Genomic DNA, 21343 nt, shown 5'->3' with positions numbered 1-21343 from the left:
AAATAATGATGATGTGAAAAAGAAATCCGCGACGGCGTCAGCTCCTCCCCTCGCCTCCCTGTTCGTTTCGGGACCGCACCGTCCCGCCTCGGCCACATCCACGCGTTCGTGTGCGTCTGCGTCCGGCCGAGAGAAGAACACGTTTGCAGCCCGGTCTGCAGGGAGTCATCCCAGAGCGGCTCGGGGCTCGATTCCGCTCCAGTTAAAGCCGTCAGATGAAGGAGCGATCGATCCCCTCCGGTTCCCCAACTTGCTGCGACTCACAGACCTGCCCCCTTTATTCTGGTTTTTTTTTTTTAGTTCTGCACAAAAAATCCAAACGCAGATGCACCACTGAGAGACTGTAACACTTTTATTGACAGAAAAACAACAAGCCACAGAGCTGATAGAAACGTGAACACACATCTGCTTTTGTGATATCATCCTTTCAATTAAAATGTTTCGGGCATTTCTTTTCCTTCTTCTTAATAGAAATGTGACTGAAACAACAGAGTTTAGAAGCGCAGTTACACAGGTAATTTAACGGAAAACAGCCGTGATTACAAAAATATCAAAATACTTTGCATTAAAAAGTGCTTTAGTGTTAAAATTACAAAACATACACTCTGCGATTAGCTGCAACTCATTTCTTTTTGCCACGAGACCATCAGACCCAGCGCCACATTATACAAGACACGGAAACATTTTTTTACTACTCTGTTCTTGAGGTGAGGTAAAGTAAAACAGCTAGCTGAGGAAGGAAAATATAAAATAGAATCTTTTGTGGGGTAAAGGCCCTTCCTGTCAGTGACAGTCATACAGCCATGAACAATTTCTATAAGCTTTAATTAATAAAACATACTGATATATTTATTTATGGCATTTCAGAATCGCAATTTTAAAGCTGACACCACTGAAGGGGCTTCCACTGGAGTCCTGTTGGATCCGGCAGACCTCGTCTTTGACATACAGTGTTGTTCCTGAGCCAGCAGGAAAAGTTGCTCTCAGTCTTGCTTTTGCAGGAGCAGAGGACACAGTGACAGTGAAGCGCTAGCTACATGCTGTAAATCTCCCTCGCTACGTTCAATGCAACGTAAGTGGTCATTATTTTCAAAGTTGCAGAGTGTATGAAATGCAGAGTGAAATTTTAATGGCACACAAATAAAGATGATTTTTTTTTATATATATGTATATATGGCACCCTGGTAATCCTGGAGCTGTGTGAGTTCCCTGCAGGGATTTTGGCCATAAAAATTAAAATCTGAGACACAACAGGAGTCAAAAACAAAAACTCCAGATTTTTTTTTGTTGAAGTTCAGCAGGCTCAAATGATATAACATGATATAGTAAACTATCCCCAAAAACTATCTGAAATGCTTCATGACCTCCCTTTTCATTCACAAAGCCAGACTGATACTCTGACCCCTAACACGGGCTGCTTTTTCCCTGATCCCTGTACTGAGGGAGTGTTTCAGCAGCTGTGGTGGGCCATCCGGATAAGCTCAGGCTCGACGTGAAATGTGCGAGTGTTTGCCGTTTCACTTGCGGCGACTGAAGATGCTCTTCTTGCTGGAGCTCTTGTCCGCCGTGCTGAGGCCGATGAGGAGCCGAGCCTTCTCGTCTTCCTCCTGCTGCTGCAGGCTGTTGTCCGACTTCCCCTCAGACGCCTTCCCCCGCAGGTCTGAGCCTGAAGCCGGCTTCAGACGCAGCTTCTCCTTTATCATCTGAGCGACAAGACGCAAAAAAGGACAACTTCATAAGAATAGATACAACTTTTTAATGTCGGTGCAAATGTATGTATTTTCTCCGGCTAGTCATTCTTGGTAATGGTACATAAATGAAAGCCGAAAGCACCCAGTCTGCTATGAAGGATAACTTTGAACTGCAGGGAAAAAAAAAAAATATATAACAATAGATTGATTTCAAGTAAGATAAGAGAGTAGACTGTGGTGATGTAATCTTTGAAAACATACCACAACAAGGTGGCTGCCTTTAATGACAGCTTATGTGGTTTTAAACTAGCAGGAGAGGAGAGGAGTCCAAAGAACAGTTTTGCGTACCTGTGCTACAAGTGCTTTCCTGCTGTCCCTTTTCACAGCCATGGCAAAGTCGAGCCAGGTCCAGGTATTGTTATGGTACTCCAAACAAGGCAGGACCAGGTTCAGGTCCTTCCAGTCCACACTACTCTTTTCTCCCTGAGGAAGATGAACATTTCACAGTAAAACACTAGTTAACGTGAATTAAACCTGTAATAACTTATTTTGTTGGCCACTCGGCAGCAGACAGAAGCTGTAGACACAACACTGACATATAATCATCTTTAAGCTGACACGGTGAACTTGTTAGCAAACCGTTGATCCTTTACTCATCCAGCAGACACGGACCAGCATTTGCATCCATTTGGATTCGTGTTTCAGGTCTCCTGATGATTTCAAGTCCAACATTCAGTCTTCCTAAGCTCTGTATTTGGTTTCTACCAGCGCAGAGCTTGGTGATAATTATCTGCGGGTTTATGACCACGAATGACTCTTTTCGCATACAAGTAGTCATGTGATCCATTGTTAAAATAAAAACATTGATTACAGCCACTTTAACTAAGATGTCTACATACTTACATCCACCTACGAACCGTGCCACTGTACACTCTAGCATTTTAATACTTATATTACATAATTACAATATTTTTTAATCATCTTTGAATTTCTATTCTTTAAATGTCTGTAACTGAGTCTTAACATTATGCTCTCCTGCTTTTCACTGTCACTTGCTCGTACAATATACTGTACGAACAGCTGATAGGTAAAACCTCTGAGGTTCGAATCTAGGAACTTAATGCCTCAGCTGCAGGGTTTAAATGCTCATGTTAATCCAACAGGGCCAGAATCAGACCTATGAAAATGAACAAACAAAGTACCAAGAAGCCACAAAGATGATGTTTTTCACAGCTAGAGATTGTTTTGTTTGAATGACCTGAGATGTTTTAAAGTCAAAATATTGAGACAGAATAAGAGAGAATAAACTTTTCATTCTTGTTTCTTTGGCTCTTTCTATTCAAGTTCTAGTCAAGTATCCATCATGGTGAACAGTGATCGAATCACAAGCAACAGTCAGTGTAGAGCTCGGTAAAAGTTGCTATGCACGGGAACCCACCTTATAGCTGACACAGAGGGGCACTTGGGGAATCTTGATGTAGATGAAGGAGTTGTTCATAGCAGCTCGCTCCTTCATTTTATCGATGTCATCCACGGGGTGCTGGTGGGAGGAAATTACAAAATGCTTAAGGAAGAATAACAACAACACATGTCTTTTCCTGGCATTTATACACTGAATATGGTTTCCTCACCCCTCATTCTTACAGTTTCTTACAAGCCTCAATGTATTATGTTTGTTTTAAGCCTGTGTTATCATAATTATCTATTATTTTTCTCTATCGAGTAAATTCAATAACTGTATGTGTAATGTACAGTTGAAAACCAGGTGTCTCTATGAGGCCAAAGTCTTTTGAATATCATTTGGGGGCTATAGAATCTATTCTGGACTTGAAGTGGCCTCAAGCTGATATCCAACCTCACCCTTATTACCTTTTTCTATCTATTTAATTGTACTCCAGTTAATTGACTCTTGGGCAACCATAGCCTGACTTCTAGCCGTGGCAGGACTTAAATTCACTTATTGAGTGTAAGGTGAATCTGGAAAGAGGGTGACTTATTTTTGGAAGTTTTTTTGTTTTGTTTTCTTTCAATGTACATATAATGAAAATATCTAGTGAAAACTGAAAATGTAACCCTTAACATAAGGCATGTGCTAAGTATTGACCCCGGCGACCTGGTCTGTTGTGTCATTTTATTTTATCTTAAACAATAAAAATATAGTTTTGAAAAGCTTTATTCTGAACACAATCAATCAAAAAAAAAGCATGAATACCTCTGGAGGTTTCCTGAACGACCTCCTGACCCCGGCAGTGCGGTTCAGTCCCTGGGCGACACCTTTGCTGGGGCCCATAGCGCCCATGGTGTCCTCTGACGACTGCCGAGGCTTGACAGGGATCCCTGTAACACAGACCACATGAGCATCAGCACCATGGCCTCTGGGTGACTCTGCACCCTACACCTTATACTCCCTCTGAGTCTCTCACACACACACACATCTCAAGGTCACATCCAAAGTGACAGAGCCTTTTAATAGCTCAGACAGATGACATAACACAGTAAGGGGCATCGCCTAGCAGAGAAGATGGAAACTATTGGTGATCGCTTAGTTGGAATAGATTGCAGGCTTCTTGTGATCACACAAAGAGATTGGAGGCCAAGTACAACTCAGCTGACTGCTGTCATGTTCCCACTGTTGACAAAACCGTACCAGTAGTAACCAATCTGAATTTGTCTTCCTCATCAGTGACCTCCTCCTCCTCAACATTTCTTCCTGGGAAGAAAAATCCCATCATTCTTTTGAAGAACTGGTACATCAACTGGATGGTGAGAGGAACCACGTTCACCTGATGATAAGAAAAGAAATCAGAGTTATCCGAAAAAAATTAAATTCAATAAAATACAATCTACATGTTTCAGAGCGGCTGCATCTGAAATTCCTCACCTCGAAATGTTCCTTCACAGAGATTCCTCCAACAGGGGGGCGCACCTTACTGAAGATACGCAAAGCAAACTGACGACCTGACTGACAGTTACTCTGAGGACGAAGTACGACCTATAAAACAAGAGAGAGTTTATTTTGAAACAGCAGAAACTGGTCCTTGTAAAATCCTACCGTATTTTGATATCATTCTGAAAACACTGAACAGCACAAAAGCACAGAATGGAATACACTGAGGTTTGAAGTGCGCTTGTAATGTGTCCTCGTTCACACATGCATCAATGAATCCATGACTCTGGATGCAGCACTGAATACGAAACTCTGTAGAGCCACTGAATGATCCCAAGTGGGCAAACAAGATGGAGTCAACACAGACATCAGAGTCTTGTCACTGTACCAACAGTGTACATACCCTCACACGCTGCACAAAGGAAACAAGGCAGAGTCAAATATTAGTAAACACTGCATTTTCTGCTATGTTTATATACACACACAATTGCCACGTTATTAGTTATTAGTAAAATGTAATGCAATCCCATACGACAGCTCTGCCCCAAATCGACTTTTAAAAATGTAGTAATGTTCAGTTTGGGGTGAAACTGTCGGAGAGGTGTTACTTTAATTTTACACACGTTATTTATATCATGGTCGTAGATTTCAGTGGGGTTGAACTGAAATGCATTATACTGAGTGTCTCTGAAGTTTGGCCCACCCCATTTACAAACATGAGGGGGGGAACATTAGTAACATCTGAATAAAATGCAGACCAGTAGAACACCACTGAAAACCTAAATAAAAAACAAACAAAACAAAAACAAAACACATTGGTTAATTAAAAGTTTCAAACTGAACATTATCTTTGTAAAGGTAGAATTTATGGCTGAGCTGTTGTATTGGATTGCATTAGTGGCCTTTTTCTCAACATAGTTTTCAAAAAGATGTTTGTCATGGGTGTCATTGTGCGTGTTGTAAAGGTCATAATGTAGGATGTGTTTTATAGAAAACTATAGCCAGTTACAACTTTTATGTAAAATTAAGTCTAAAGCAAAATAAAATCAAATGAATGAATAGCATCCTTTTGTTCTGGTAACTGGAAACAAAATAAACACAAATAACAAATTCCAAGTAACCTTATCTGAGACACTCATTTACCTTGTATGCTGCATTGGGCAGCAGGTTGTTCATTGTGAACCACCCTAGCTCCAAAAGATGCTCTGCTGTGTCATCAGACTTGTTCAGCTGTGGGGGGAAAGTATTCACAGCGTGGTCAAATTTACCATCCATTGTGATCAGGATTATTATTGGATATGTCAGGAAAAAGAAATCTTATCATACTGTCTGACGTGCAAACTGTCTACTTGCAGTTAGATTTTATGCATCAAGGTAATGAAATCACATTCAAAAGTAGGACACCTTACAACATGGTTCCTGTTATCGTCAGACAGCCACTGAAATAGAGAATGCTGGAAAAAAGCTAAAGCCACGGAATTTCTAGGCTACAAAGGGAGGCAGCAGGACTGGTTTTTTAAAGCGTGGATGGACTACCATCATCCGACAGCTTTTCTCAGACTCCATACTATCGCAGCTGCTTGCTGTGCTCACCTTGCTGTACATGAACCTCTGCAGCTCCAGCTCCGCGATACCGAGCTGGCCATCCTCTTCGGTCAAACACCAGCGGGCCTGGGCAAAGTAGATCTCAGTTCTCCTCACCACACTCACATCCTCCGGGGGCTTACGCAGCTCCAGCTTGTTTGCACGTTGCAGCTGGAAGTCCTTAAAACACCTGGAGGAGAGAGAATATTGTGAGAATATTGCTGTGTGCCATGTCTTCCCATTACTGGACGTGTATATGCGATGATGTGAGACCTGATGAGAATGTTGAGCTCTTCACTCTTCATCTGCATGTCATTCTTCTCCTGGTTTAGCTGGTTCTGCAGTCTCGTGTTGATCTCCATCAGTTCATCACCGCTCAGTTCCTCGGGTTGTGCCTGCAGGATGAAGAAGAAAGCAGAAAGAAAGCACGTGTTTAAATGGTCCAAGTGCAGATTAAAGTTCATGAGTTAGCAAATTTCAGTGTCTGACTCAAGCTGGATTTTTACGTACTATATAAATAAAGAAATAAGGGACGATTTTGTGGCCTTTTTCGGCATATTTATTTGAGACTTTAAACCCAAATGAACTTCTTACAATAATGCTAAACTCTCAAATTGCCCCAGTTGTTCTGTTTATTTAATGTTTTACTGTTTATTTGTTGTAAATGCAGCACCATCAGTGTCACTTGAAAACATCACAGACCAAGCTTTTTCTCTTGCTTGATTAGCTCATGTTAACATATCATACTTACAGCAATCAGTATTTCTGCAGAAGGACCATGAGTTTTAAATAACAGTGGTTATTTAGGGAGTGAATCACATTCTGGTACACCAATGAGCGGCTCACCCTGATGTTGGAGTAAATCTGCTTCTCAAGCCGTCTAATCTGAGCGAGGTGCTGCCTGACCGCCTCCTGGAGATGTAAGATGCTGCTGCGCTGCTCCTCCGGGTTACTAGAAATTTCCAGCTGGAAACGCACTCGCTGCTTTTTCTCACTGTGCTCCTGGACGCACCAAGCAGAGGATAAAAAAACACAGAATAGTCAAAGATGAAACACTGGTAAGGACATGGAAATTTTCTATAAATTGGGACCATTAGCTAAGTGATGCTCCAGGCAACCTTGCGTCTGGGCTCCACGTGTAACAGCAGGTTGTTGACAATGTCCAGGATCATAGCGTACTGAACAGGGTTAGTGGATATCTCAAGGTCATGGTGAATGAGGGTGAAGGTGTCCACAGCCCCTGGAAAAATAACAAAATAACAGTCTTCAAAGCTCAAGCAGAGAAACTTAGTGAAAATTAATAAAAAATTATGATCCCATTCCCCTCCCATGTTCCGATCTGTGCAAGATTTCTTTGTCATGAAATTTTCACAAATGTGGGCAGCTTCTCGTTTTTGAAAAAAAAAAAAGAAACCAGATGCATTCTTCCTTGACAGAGAGCAGATATAAGACACACTGTCTCTTGGTGACCAGACATACCAGCCTGCTTTTTCAGTAGGTCCTCTTTCTCATGGTTATTCCTCAGCTCTGGTGGTTTGATCTGTGTGGCCAGCTCTGGGTTAATGTCGTGACTGTAACTGATGTAGTGCATCCGACAGCTACAACGTGAGATGATGCGCTGAACCTGCTGAGACTCGTTCACTTGAGCTGGCTGGTTCCAGTCTAGAGTCAGTGAAAAAGGAAAATTGTTACCGTAAGTAACAGTACAGTAAATCAGAATCACTGTACAGGTATACCATGAGAAAAAAAATAAATGTGGTACGACAGTGTAAGGCACATAAGACATTTGATGATACTGTGTTTCTCAACATACAGTGCACACAAGATCAATCACTTGTGAATTCAGGCGGGTATTTTTCCAGCTGTCGAGGCAGTGTGGTGTAAGTGTTCTGCAGTGCTTAATATTTCAAAAATTATGCGGTAAGAAAGACCAATACTGGGTTAGGGTGAATAGTGCCGTACCTGTAGTGGTGCTAACCATTCCTCCCACAGCCTGGCCACTCTCCATCAGCTCCAGCACTGAGTCCAGGTTACGCTGCCTGTGTTCCTCTATGTTTTTCACCTAAACACAATACAAGACAATAAAAAGCAAGTCAGAGCACTGCACATAAAAGGTGAATTACTATTGAGCTTACCAAGACACACCAATGAAAAACAAACTGTACTCTATATATATATAACTATGCTAGTTTGACAAAGACATGTTTTGCCTCATCCAGGCATGTAAAAGACCCTGATACCAGGTGAGAGCTGTGCCTACCTCCAGCCACAACTGCCTGTCCTCATGCTCAGATGGGTTGGGCTCCATGGTGGCAAAGTACTGCATGCCATCCAGCAGACAGGTCCAGGTGGTCTTCTGTTTCAGGGTGTCGTTGTACCAGGCAGGGTGGTGCTCACACTGCAGCAGCTGAGCCTTTGCTGCAGACACCAACACACAGCCTGCTGTCTCTGTGCCTCGCAACATCATCTGAGTAAAGACAAACAGAGGAGGATTAAAACATTAAACCAGGTTTGGGCGAAAACCTCGGTTCTCAGAGAGAAACCTTTAGAGAAATATGAATTTATGAGTTTATTCGCGGAGTTTGACAAGGTTTCATCAGCCCATTCTGTGGACTCAAACGTTAACCCATAAGTGACAATAAGCAGTAGTATGGAAAACTAAACAAATTCTAAAAATAAAACTGTTATTATCAATGTAGCTACCTGGCAGTTGACTAACTCAATAAACCAGTTGCGGTTATAGACATCATCAGTCTGACAGGCTGCGATGCCACAAAGCTGGTCACTGACACCCGAGTCCTCTTCAGAAAACACCACAAACTTGTCCGTTTCCTCAATCAGTTTCTGGAGCATTGATGTTCCTTCAGAATAAAGTGGAAAAGGAAGAGGTTAGTGGAGCTTAAATGACTTGGTCGTTGTCTCAGTTAAGCAGTTTCCTCACCTTCATTTTGACTTTTTTCTGCTCGACTGACGGTGGGCATAACAGGTGGGGTAGGAGCTGTGGTGGGAGAGTAGTTGGAAGGAGAGCGTTTGAGCTTCTTGGTCTGCAGCTGCGTGTCGATCCTCAGACCCTTTAAAGCTTCAGTGGAGAGATTTCTCTTCAGTACAGATGCCTTTTTGTAACCGTCGTACAGCCCAAACGCTATGTTCCTGTTGGTGGTGGTCCAAGAAGCACGCAGGTCCACCAGGCGAAGTTTGTGAGTGTAAGAGGCATTAGTCTCGTCCTGCAGGTTCACCTCCTGTCAGAAACATCTCGATTATGAATGTGTCTACAGCGAAGAACAGGTTTAAACTTGAGCTATCTCTGGGCTTTCACCTCCTCCGTGCGGTTGCTCTGCCGCTGGTAGCTCAGGGAGGACAGGCTGAGCAGGTGAGTCTTCTTCACCTGAGCGTTGATCTGGTGGTCAGCCGTCTCATCCCAGGTGGAGGCCATCAGGTGAACTGTCACCTGTGAGAGCTCACTAACCATCTGAGTCACATTCCATTCAGAGATCAGCCTCCTCATCACAGTGCCAGCTGAGATAACATATAAACAGACACACAGGCATCCACATTAAAAATACACAAACCACTTCATGCTCTGCTGAGAGTCTAAGTCATCTGTAAGTATTAATATGTTGCTTTTCCTGAATCTTATCATGCTTTACCCTGAGGAATGAGTCTCTGTGCGCCTCGAGTGAAGACATGGCCTTTGTTGCACTCCACTTGGACACCTCTCTGCTGCGCGAAGGAGGCCCAGTAATGCACCTGAGAGATACACAATATGTATAGATGTATACAAATGGTAGATAAACAAATCAAGGGGAAACACTTATTTAATGGTCAAGCACGTGCTGTACTATGTAGGTGACTGCAAAAGATTTCATGGTAAAAACATGAAGCAGACTTTTAGTGGAGTGCTGGGGGGCAGCCTAAAACAACACCTACTTGTAGTTGTGGGAAGGCAGCTGTGTAGGACATCTGTTTGTAGTGCTGACCCAGCTTCTTGCGGATCGGCCTGAGGCTGTGGAAGAGCTTGCCTCTGCAGATTGGTCGAGATACACTCGTCCAGGTGGCCCAGAAGTTTTGCATCCAGCGCAGTGTGCTGCTGTACAGCAGGATTCTGGGCTGACAGGGTTCTACAAAGATAAAATATACACAGCTTTCTAAGATACATATATAATACTGGTTTTCAATGGCAGTGGGCTTAATTTAGCTAGATAGAGTATCTAACCAACTATTTATGCAGTTTTCACCAAGTTATATTTAAGGCTTTTAAATACCCTTTTAATACCACATAGAATACAAATTAATACTTTTTTTTCATGGTCATATTGGTCAAAGAATGATAGAAAACCAATGGTGACAAAAAGGATTATCATTATTTATGAAGTACACGATATTATAGACTTTTATAAACACATTGAAAATCTTTGAAAAGCCTTCCACAATCCACTGTTGAACTTTTAGTGTGTAACATCTCCCACAAGTTTGCAATAAGATGAAAAAACAAATCTATAACCTTTGTTACTGTCTATGACAGGCAAGAGGAAATACTTCTGTGAATGAAATTTAAGACTTTATAATTAGGTCTAACCCCTTTCTTGATAAATCTGAACTCAACGCTCTGTCTAATGGAGTTACATGTACCTGTGCCACAGTGCTGGTTAAGGTCCATGGTGATGGAGAGGTTGAGGTTCTCAGAGCGAAAGGCTCTGTAGGAGTCATGGGGTTGTCCTGAGGTCACGTCTGCAACGTTCTCCGCACAGCAGACAACTACAGCATGGTGGTCATAGGGGTTGCCATGGCAAAGCCATTGGAGGTCAAGGGTCATACAGAGGTTGGGTAGACGCAGAAAACAGATATCATCATACCTATTATGGAAAAAAAGGCACTTTATTACCAAATAGAGTTAAAAGTTAAATTAAAAGATAAATTCAACCAGTATGTTCACCTCTGATGTCCCCACTTACTTTGATGCTGTCCTGACATTTACATCCAAGTCTCCTTTAAAAACAAACTGTCCAGGGTTCCAGTCAAAGTTCAGCTTATTCCATTCCCAGTGCAGGTTTTCTGTAGTGTTATAAGGGTCCTGTAAAAATGCAAGTCCTCTCAAGATCAATATCATGCACCCTGTAAAAACTGAACATTTTTAGCATTACAATGCTCAGAATATAAGTACCTAAAAACCAAAAAAACCTGTGTTAAATTATTACACATTCATGTACAAGACATATTTTGTCACAAACAATCTGCAAAACTTTTTCCTGCATATATCTGCTGGAGATAAAAAAAGAGACATATGTTTGTTAGGTGCACAGTGTTTTACCTCTGTAGCTAGCTGATGAAGATTAGCCTGATCAATGTCCATAACCCAATGTCCGTGCAGCAGGAGACGACTTTTGTCCCACCAAGCTAGGGGAGGTGAGGGATCAACCGTGGGTTTTGTCAGCAGGTCGACTGACTGCCCGATCAAAGTCCAGGCAGGGTCCCAACATGGCCCCCACACGATCGTGTAGAGAGAGATGTTAGCTGCAAAAGGTTTTATTGTGAGACATTAATTTTAAATGTATGAAAGAGTGAAGTTCACATTACAGAACATTAAAAAGGTATAGTCGGGCATTCTAATCCAATACAGTTTTTGTGAGGTTCAGTGAATGTCTCCTCAGGGTCAACTAGTTGTCTGTTCTGGTGCTCAGGTGTCCCTACCCAGCCCTGGCTTTGTAAATGGGAAACAAACAAAGTTGCTCGGACAAAGCCAAACAACAATATTTCACTATTACCTTCCTTGTTAGCTTAGCCACAAACCTATGGTGCTCTCTTCTGTCACTGTAGTTTTGTAAAAACAACCTTAAATTAACTCTCTGTAGTTTTTACCCCATTGTGGTTTGGATGCTGCGTTTGTGTGCATGTCGTTTGTTTGGTGAGGTATTATATCATAAGGTTTGTGCTTCAGCTATGAGAAAGAGTATCCACATCCACGGCGTATAAGACACTCTGGATTTCTCTCTTTTGGTCATCTAACCCAGTTGTTAGTGTTGTTGCCTTGACAATGTGCATCAATGAATTTAGGGGGTGAAGGTTCTGAAGGAGCACTGAAGGAAAGGGTGTATTTGTGTTGCTGTTGAGTTAAAATATCAACAGTCTTTCTCCGGAATCGCTTACTCCTCTTTTAAGGCTGCAGAACTGTGGATAAAATGATAATCATGATTGTTTTTGCTCAATACTGATCATGATTCACCAACATAAATAATTATTAATCATAATCCTTTGTCTGGTTTCATGGAACAAAATAGTTTCATAGTTGTCATTTATGCCAAAATTTCTGCAACAACAGCTGCCACGAAGTTGTGTTTCCTCGCCTATTATGTGTATTAACATTATTTTTCAAATATCTGACTACTTTTGTAATATGCGAGGCAGCTACAACAGTTAAGCAAACTTTATATTTTCCTCTCTAATGTTAGGCCTATCCAGTTTTCTACAATTACTGTTTACTTCTTCTGCTTATTAACTGCTGTTTTAGTTATAAGTAGATACTGCACATTCAAAAGTTCTGCCTCGTCGGGCACAATGAAGAAACTAATATATCCAATGGGACTTTCAGGGGAACTGATGATAAAACCCTAACTTCCACATATCCAGACAGGATTGTGGAGGACTGAGCTGGGGCAATACCATGATGACAAACGTTACACCCATAACTCACATTTGAAATCGTAGTAGAACTTGAGTGGTGGCATATTCCTGTGGACCGTCACATCTCCCCATGGTGGACCAAGTGGGACAATTTCTTTGCGATGAGCTCTTGCCTGTCCATCTTGCTCTGTCCCAATCAGTCGCCCCGACAGCTCCCAATCCCGAATCTCAAACAGGTAGCGAGGGTAGTCCCGAATTCTCACTGGCACAAAGCGATGAAAGTAAAAAGGTAAGATATTTTGCATATGCTGTGTTAAACCTAAACTATAAGGCCTTTAATTTTCTTTACACTTTAGTATTACTTACCCAAAAATGCAGTCAGTTTAAACTTGACTGCACGGCACCACTGGACCACCAGAGGGAGTCCTTCTCTGGGGAAGGGACTAATCCTGTCAATGTCCCTCAGCTGCTCTCTCACCCTCTCCGGCCCATGAAGAGACTGATCAGCCAGGGCCACTAATTCCAAGTCTGACACAGTCCACGTCAGCAGAGACTTCCTCATGGGTGTGTTTGCGTAGAGGCGTCGTGAGCGCTGGATGTAGATCTCTATGTGCTTTTTCTCCAGTGAACTATACAGCTCTTCTATTTTTCTGGCAGGCAGAAGTTCTCCATGCTGCTTGCGTAGATCTGCCACCTTCTTATCCAGAAGCTGCAGACGCTTTGCACTCTCTTTGCTCTCGTCCTTCATCAGCTCGTAGTTGTCTCGCAACTTGATTTCAAAGACGTCATCCAGGAAGACGAACGAGAACTGGCTGATTTTGATCACAAAGTCAGGAGGCAGATGTTGGCTGGCAGAGGCCTGGCTCGGGGAGCGATGGATTGTCTTCAACCACTTCTGCACACTAATGGCCTTGTCAAAGGTGTTTGAGAAATTGTACTGGTAGGGGAACTCCACAGCCAGGGAAGGACAAGTGAGAACCCAGACACGGTTGTGAGGAGTGATGAGGAAAGGGAAAGTGTCTCTGTGCAGCTGCATCTCAGTCAGCTCTGTCTGTGTCTCCACATCGATACCTTTAAAGGACACGATGTTGTTTCCGTCAAAGTTGAAGATCAGTGAAGGGGAGCGTATGTGCATCGAGCCAGCATGCTTGGAGACTGCGAGGGCCTCGGTGTGCAGGAGAATATAGTTCTGCTCGCTAACGTGGACTGTTAAACGAGTACAGCCCAGTTCAACACGCACACACAGCCCTCTAGTCTGACCTAACAAAACTTCCCTCTTTGTGGATTTGACTGAACTGTCCTCTCCTTTCTCGCCACATAGCATAGTCCAACAAGCCTGAGCCTCAGTCATGTGCTGATACAAGACCATGTGGCCTGGTGGCGTCCATTCAACAGAGAGCTCCTCTTCACTTTGAACCTAATTAAGACATGACAACACAAAATATAAATATTTACCAAAAAAAAAAAAAAAAAAAAATTCTTTCAGTCCAGAGAAATAAAACTTATCAAAATCTGATTACCTGTAAGGTGTGGGTGGTGAGGTGGTAACAGAAGGCTATCTCGGTGAGTTTGAGCACAGGGTTAGGGGTTTGGGAGGCAGGGCAACATGTTTCCATGTTCTCCGTGAGCGTTTTGACCACAGACAAGCTCACGCCCTGTAGAGACACTGTGCAGCTCTCTGCAGAGCCCAAGACTCCTACAGTGTCCATCCGCAGAGACACAGCTCCTAAAGAGACACAAGAAAGAGAAAAAAGAAAAAAGAAAAAGATAAATTATGACGACGATAAACTGTGATAGAATTTTGCCCAACATATTAAAAACGCAGAAGGACTGTTGTGAGAAGAAAGGCATGTTCATTTCTTTTTGGGGCAGCCCTAAAATTAGTTGCTGCAACACTTTTCTTCGTTTCTTTCCTTTTCATTCAAATTTATTTGTCATTGTTTATGATGCATGACAGCATAGCATCCATCCCAATTTCCCTAAAGCCCAAAACATTCAGTTTACTCTTACATAAGACAAAGAAAATGATCACATACTTAGAATCTGAAACCAGGTAATGTTTGACATTTTTAATTGAAAAATGACTAAAACTGTTCATTTGTTATGAAAACAGTCACTGAAAAATCTTCTGTCAATCATAATCTATTAACAGAATAGTCGTTTGAGGTCTACAGAAGTCACATCCATTTGGGGTTTGTAGTCACTGTAGACTATTACAATGCTAACTCAAGAAAATGTATGTTAAGAGTAATTAGGACCTGTCTTTTCAGTCAAACGACCATCTGGTGCACCATACATATATCCTTGTATATCCTAAAAAAAAAAAAAAAAAACAAATAACATTTTCAGTAAGCAACTTCTTACCTGCCAAATTAGAGAGTGTGAAGACATTAACATCCTCCAGACAGCAGTCCAGTTTAAAAAGCAGGTGTAGCTGTGAGGAGGGCATGCGTTGGACAGTTTCATCACTAGGCGGAGACACTGCAGCCACATCTGACAGGTGTGGCCCCGTATCACCAGCAACACATATGAGGGACAGCAGGCGAGACAGACACAGTGCACAGGTCTCTGAAAGCTCCACTTGAAGCCCTTTTAGACTGGACTCCACGGTCAGACTCGGACACTGGCTGCCCGACTCCACGTGGGATCGGTTGAAACTCCCCTAGAGGGAAGAGAGATGTAAAGTATACAAACAATAGCAAAGGAGTATGCCAATAAATCCTCTGACTAACTAACTTATTTACATAAAAACTACTTTTAACTTGATACAGCCAGTTTTGAATTAGCATCTTTCTACTCCGGGATTCACAAAATCTATATATAAAAAAATCCTGCAAAGTAAAGAATTATAGAAAAGAGATAAGAGAAGAACACTTGGAACTTTAAAGAAGGCTGTTGATAAGTAATTCTGTAGCTGTGTAGATATATGGGTATACAGAGGGACACCTTTGGTTATATATATTTTTTTTTTTTAAATGAGAAATTGAATCCAAAGCACCATTATAAATACAATAAAACAAGTTTCTAAATGGTTTCCTAATTATTTGTGTTTCCTACCTGAAGACTGAGCGAGTCTAAAATGAGCGCTTCTCCCCATACATGTTTACCAGGAGGGTGGGGTGCTTGTTGGATATGAGAGCCCTGACCCACTCTCCACCAGAAGTTGTCCAGGGACAGTGAGGCACGCTGGTGCACATTCTGCGACTCTGGGCTCTCTTTCTCAAACTTGATGTCAAGAATATGCTGCAATTCTACAGACACAGAGAGGATGCAGTCATATCACAACATTACCTTGAGGAAAAATATTTAAATTTGCTGCAGTATAGTAATGTACCTCATTCTGGATAAAAAGCTGGGAAAAGTCAACAGCGGTTAAAGGAGAATAAGTTAATGTGTAACATTTAAAGGGCACTCGAAAGAAAGACCTTATCTACTCTAGTTTGTCTGAAAAAGGCTGACCCAAAAGTTGCCTACAGAATAAAAAATTAAAAAAGAGGATTTACTGAAGGAAATGTGTCGTAACAACAGTACAGGACTTGCACATGATGTAAGGTAACAAAATTAATTGATAACAACAACATTGAGGTTATGCTTTAACACAACAATGCCACAATTTTGCAATGTAGCAAAAAAAAAAAAAAAACCATATGACGTTCACCTGACTTTTTCTGTGAGTATGTGCACGTGTGCAGCATGTGATAGACCAACAGTACCTGCACTGGCAGACAGGAAGCCTAGAGCAAAAGGCGTTGTGTCGCCCAGCTGAACAGACACATTAACATTGGACACAGACGAAGTGAACATCACAGGGGCGTCCAGGTGAGGGAGGCGCCTGAGGGAAAGAAGGGTGGGCAAATAATCTAATGGACTACACAACACCATAAGGTCATGGAAAAACAATGCAGAATGGGTGATGCACAGACACAAAAACACATGGATAAGAAAGAGAAGATAGCAAATGGTATTAGAATATTATTTTCATTGCAGTGGGAGATTTAAGCAAAGTGCCGACAGAATGCAGACTCAATCAATTGCTTTTGCAACTTGCCTTTTTCTATTTGCTGCCTTCCTCTGGATTAGCTGTTCCCATGGAAATAGATTTAGCCAATGGGAGAACTCCTGGTGACGGTAGTGGATGATGCAAGTGTTGACTGTGAATGACCCTGAGATGTCGATTGATGTGACCTAAATTTACGACAACGTAAGATACAAAAGTCAGAATTATGAGTCATACATTTAAAAAGCTCTGACCAGACAATGTGACCATCGAGCATCTTCCTTACCTGCAGAGCCGTCTTCAGAGTGTTCACACAAAGGATTCTTTGTCTGCTTTGAGAGAGGAGAAGTCCATCTGCCAATTAAAAAAAAAAGAAAGAAAGAAAAAAAAAGACAAGAGCATGTTATTCATAGCTTTTTCCTCCGGCCAAGTGTCTCTGCATTCTGTCTGGCGCCCAGCTGTCCACTAACCCTCTAGAAGGAGCTCCAGGCTGCTCTGGGGAAAGCTCAGCTCAGGAGTGAAGCTTTTAAGAGGAAGATGCCCATTTTCACATCCATAGGAGGCCTTCAAGGACTTCAGAGTCCAGTTCAGGTGTCTGTACAGACGAGAGCCATTAAATGTTTAAGTCAATATGTCATTCAATGGGGAATCAAACTTTACAAAACAATAACTGCAGGCAGCTGATGGTAAAACACTGACTCACCTCTTCTGGCTGTGCATGGACAGGGTTACATTCGTATTATCAAATTCCACGTTGACCTTGTGGGGAATCAGCTGATGAAACCTTTGCACAGCGTCAGTCTGGATGAACTCAGTGCTTTCATATTCTGAAAAGGTAACAGTATTAATACCAATAAATCACAATACTATGTAGGTAGTATTCTCAAAAATTGCAGTTGCAGCTTACTTAATTGTTGTACCAGCTAAAGAAATCAGTTAAATAATGGAAAAATGATGCAATACATCAATCAAAATTTATTTTAGGATATTTAGCAATATGTATATCACCTAGGGTCTACACTCTATAGTAAATTTATTTCACTTAACATATCAGCTGTCTGAAAGGGCAGAAATTAAGCAGGTTTTAATTGTGCCTATAAACAAAGTATCCTGGGAATTATGGTCAAACTTTACTAGCAACAGTGCTTTAAAGCTTGGGTTTCTCATGATCCAAAAATAAGTTTTGCATGGAAATACCTGAGTGAGCTTGTGTGTCATTCCCTGTTTTTTCCCTTGTGATTATCAGTGTGTATTTGTATGGCCAGAACTGTTAACCGTAACCATGTCTGTGGTACTTCTAAAAACAAATTTATTTAATTTCTCATTCAGTTGTTTAGTGGCCCCAAAGACCAAAAGACCTAGATATAAAGAAATAATGAAAAAAAAAAAAACTGCAAGAACACAATTAAATTTGATGTTATTTCAAACTGACTTGACACGATTTACTGACTTCTTGTTACTTTTTAAATAATTGTATAATCTCGCTTTCTCTCCGCCATTGATGAGGTTAAACTTTATCTATTTATAATTAAACACGTTGAGATTGCAAGCACCTACAGAGCTCAAACTGTATGATATGACCTTGTCCTTATTTTCAGCTAAAAATATCACAGATGATGGTAGATATCTAGGCGTTTTAGAATAAAGTAAAAGATTAGATGTAAAGCCAGTGGAAAACAACTACTAGTGCCATCACATCATTCAGGCCATTTACTGTGAGCATATTGGGTTTATCAAATTGGAGGGGACTGTAATTAACCTCCGGGCTACTGGGAAAATCCAGCTAAAAGGTTTATATACTGGTTTTACAGGCTGACATGACTCAACTCACACACAACCAGCCCACTAACATCTAGATTAGGTATTGTGATTTCACAGTGTGACTGGTGCCGCCTAGTAAATGGTCTTGTAGGTTGACAACAGCAAAGCATGATAGGCCAGGCTCTAAATATTTCAGCTAAGTGTCGATATGAACACTTCATAAGGGACTTTAATTAATTAATTACTATTATAATATAAAAAAAAAAATGGAGGAACTGATGCAAAAATGTCTTGGACAAACGAAAGAAAGAGTCCTGTAAAAAAAAAAAATACAATCAATAGTGGGATTCTGGGTTACAGTTAGGGGAACATCTCTAGACAGAGTAATTATTACCATCTCTAGTTTGTTGAATAATTATGATAATCATTTAGACATTACAGTGATTGTACCCTCAACAGATGTAGCGTGAACACTCTTTGAGGGAGACGGGGGCACCAGGAGTTGGCTTAGGAACAGTCCTTCATGCAGCTCTGCGATAAGTGTCCTCACGCTCAGGGAAAGAAAACCTGGCTTCATGTCCAGCAGGCTCATGTCTCCAGACAGAAGCAGGCTCAGGGCCACCTCAGCCAAACATATGTCCTACAGTGGAGAGCACGTTAGTCACACACGTTCAGCCACGGGATTTTTTATTTCAGTGGCAATAATTGAACTCACCAGTTGACTGCTTTTAAGCACTTTACTGCTTAGCTGCCCGACTGAGAAGTCCCACGCCAACCTGCAAGAAATGTGAAAAAAAGACGGTGTAGCACGTTCCCTCTTCTGACGATTCTTTCAAATGTTTAAATTAAATAATTAGTTCAATCAGGTCAATGGTAGACAGAAACAACAAAGACAAAAAAAAGATGTAGTTACCTTTTACTCTGGTGATCAAGTAACAAGGAGATGCCTGTGATAGTCATGTGCCATAGAGACTCTGACAGTGCTAGGTTCAGTACCATCACATTGATCGAGCTGATGTGGAACGACAGCAGCTGAGAACAGAAGTCAGGAAATTAGATGTTGCCTACAAATCAGTTTAATCAAGAGACTGACCTACAGTGAGGCTCCATACTTGTGATAGAAAGCGTAGCGTTGTGGGGCTGACTGTAATCTTCCCTGACTTTTGTCCATGGCTGTTCTTCACCAAAGGTCTGAGTGGTGCCTGCAAGTCAAACCTGACTCTGGTTTCGCCAACACATAACGCCAGGTATCTCCTGAAAAAACAGAAAAACACAGTTAACTATCCTAAACAGAAGTAAAAGCTCAAAGCAATTAGATTTTATATACAGGGTTAGAAGGATGGATATAAGCAAGAGAGACATTGTGTCCCGACAGTACAACTTACGGCAAATCCTGGTTTAGAAGTTTACTTGAAATCCATATTCTGTCAATTTCCTGTCATAAAGAGAGTCACTGTTATAGCTCACCAAGTCGCAGAAAAGTACCCTTGATTTATTACGGGAAAGTGCATAAACATTATCCCCTGAAATGGGATCAGCCGCACTGCATGAGCTCAGGACATAAATGTCGTGTAAACACAGTGTGTCTTACCAGAGTATGCTGCGGGTGAAATTGGATACTAACTCCTTGGACAGAAAACAGCCCTACTGATTTGATCTTTAGATCAGCGTTCAGTGCCGTCTGGAAGAATCGCACAGCCAGGGTGCATGTGAGCCACCTACATGCCCAAGACAAACGAAGAAATCTTAGATTTCGTACAAACATCTGGGTAAAATCTCTAAACAATGTATGCAGTATTAGGTTAGAGTAAACCAATGTTGTTCAGGGCATTAATGGCAATCACAGATGAACTGCAGAGCAACCCACACATTTCTTACCTGAAAATGACACATGACAACAGAATCCCGAGCAGCAGGATTAGAAGGAAGGATATCAGCAAGAGAGACATTGTGTCCCAAGTTGTTCACACCCAAATCTTGGACATGGGTCTGGCTGCTGCTGTGTCAGCTGCTGTCAAAGTGGAGGAGATTCAGCTACTGCGGCTTAACAACTCGTACGTTCAGGTGCTTCTGGGTCTGGGTGACTGACTCGTTGCTTGCAAACAACAACCAATTTGCCCGTCTATCGTTACGACCGGCTGAGGCAACACTGGCAACGCAAATTCATAAACGTTAGTTGTGTGTCTTCCAGCTAACTGTGACAGCTGGCCTCATAGTGCTAACAGCCCAGTGCTAATTAAGTACGGTCTAGTTACAACCCGAAAACGAGATAGCACGTAGCTCAACTTTATCCCTCACCAGCGTCTAAAAACTTCACCTGAGCTCACTCCTTGTTAAGTGGCCGCCGGTGGCAACACTGCGACTCGCTGTAAAAAGGGTTGGCAGTGTTAGCCCAAACCAGTCACACATGAAGTAGTTAAAGACGTTTGCCGCCGCGTCACCCAAAAACATGTAGCAAATCTGTGCTAGCATTGTAGCATGCTAACGCTGCTGCTAACTTAGCATTGTTATTTGATAACTATGCCACTGTCGACCGCTCAAGCTTCCAGGTAATCGTCAGACTTACCCTGACATATTCATAGCACTGGGTTTTCGGTGCAAAGCATTGCGCTGCAGGAAGCAGTTTCAGCTGACAGTTGGCTCCCAGCTCAGGCAGAGTAAACACTCCGGCTCGGCTCTGCTCTGCTCTGCTCTGCTCTGCTCTGGCCCGCCCGCTCGGCTCGGCTCGGCTCGACTCGACTCGGCTCGGCTCGGCTGGCAGCCTCGTTCACTTGCAGCCGAGAGCTGCGACTAAAGTAAGACAGG

The 21343-nt window shown here is 42.1% G+C and overlaps 1 protein-coding gene across 6 annotated transcripts; it reads right to left on the bottom strand.

Annotated features, from left to right (window-relative positions):
- Window positions 1-334: 334 nt before the first annotated feature.
- Window positions 335-21271, bottom strand: LOC120791785 (protein KIAA0100-like). 6 transcript variants are annotated; one of them, XM_040130467.1, is made up of 41 exons: window positions 21105-21271; window positions 20417-20549; window positions 20130-20256; window positions 19924-19973; window positions 19651-19792; window positions 19452-19570; window positions 19254-19314; window positions 18989-19178; window positions 17481-17604; window positions 17248-17372; window positions 17064-17131; window positions 16829-16965; window positions 16494-16612; window positions 15838-16031; window positions 15145-15442; window positions 14301-14506; window positions 13147-14197; window positions 12851-13042; window positions 11471-11673; window positions 11115-11233; window positions 10792-11015; window positions 10090-10280; window positions 9810-9909; window positions 9479-9678; window positions 9104-9401; window positions 8866-9023; window positions 8423-8629; window positions 8125-8224; window positions 7642-7824; window positions 7281-7402; window positions 7009-7164; window positions 6436-6557; window positions 6172-6352; window positions 5722-5808; window positions 4982-4990; window positions 4573-4683; window positions 4339-4474; window positions 3904-4028; window positions 3130-3231; window positions 2040-2174; window positions 1518-1703 (listed from the first exon to the last, which is right to left on the bottom strand). In XM_040130467.1, the coding sequence occupies exons 2-41, from the start codon at window positions 20485-20487 to the stop codon at window positions 1518-1520; spliced, it is 6729 nt and encodes a 2242-aa protein (XP_039986401.1). In that variant the 5' UTR covers window positions 20488-20549; window positions 21105-21271. The 6 variants fall into 6 exon arrangements, with proteins under 6 accessions (XP_039986403.1, XP_039986401.1, XP_039986402.1 ...); XM_040130468.1 differs by having other exon boundaries at window positions 20417-20546; XM_040130466.1 differs by lacking the exon at window positions 21105-21271 and adding an exon at window positions 20856-21057 and having other exon boundaries at window positions 20417-20687.
- Window positions 21272-21343: the final 72 nt, after the last annotated feature.

This window comes from Xiphias gladius, chromosome 7, assembly GCF_016859285.1.
Source record: "Xiphias gladius isolate SHS-SW01 ecotype Sanya breed wild chromosome 7, ASM1685928v1, whole genome shotgun sequence".
NCBI classification, from domain to species: domain Eukaryota; kingdom Metazoa; phylum Chordata; class Actinopteri; order Istiophoriformes; family Xiphiidae; genus Xiphias; species Xiphias gladius.
Note: the sequence above shows the minus strand (reverse complement) of the source record. Positions and strands in the feature narration are given on the sequence as shown.

What these genes read in the sequence shown, in the direction of transcription:
- LOC120791785 (XM_040130467.1), bottom strand. Translation starts at nt 20,487, where the DNA reads ATGTCTCTCTTGCTGATATCCTTCCTTCTAATCCTGCTGCTCGGGATT. An exon ending in CCTGGAGCTCCTTCTAGAGG is followed by an intron (nt 17,132 to 17,247) that starts GTTAGTGGACAG and finishes TTTAATTGGCAG; the next exon opens with ATGGACTTCTCCTCTCTCAA. An exon ending in AAGGCAGCAAATAGAAAAAG is followed by an intron (nt 16,613 to 16,828) that starts GCAAGTTGCAAA and finishes TCTTTCCCTCAG; the next exon opens with GCGCCTCCCTCACCTGGACG.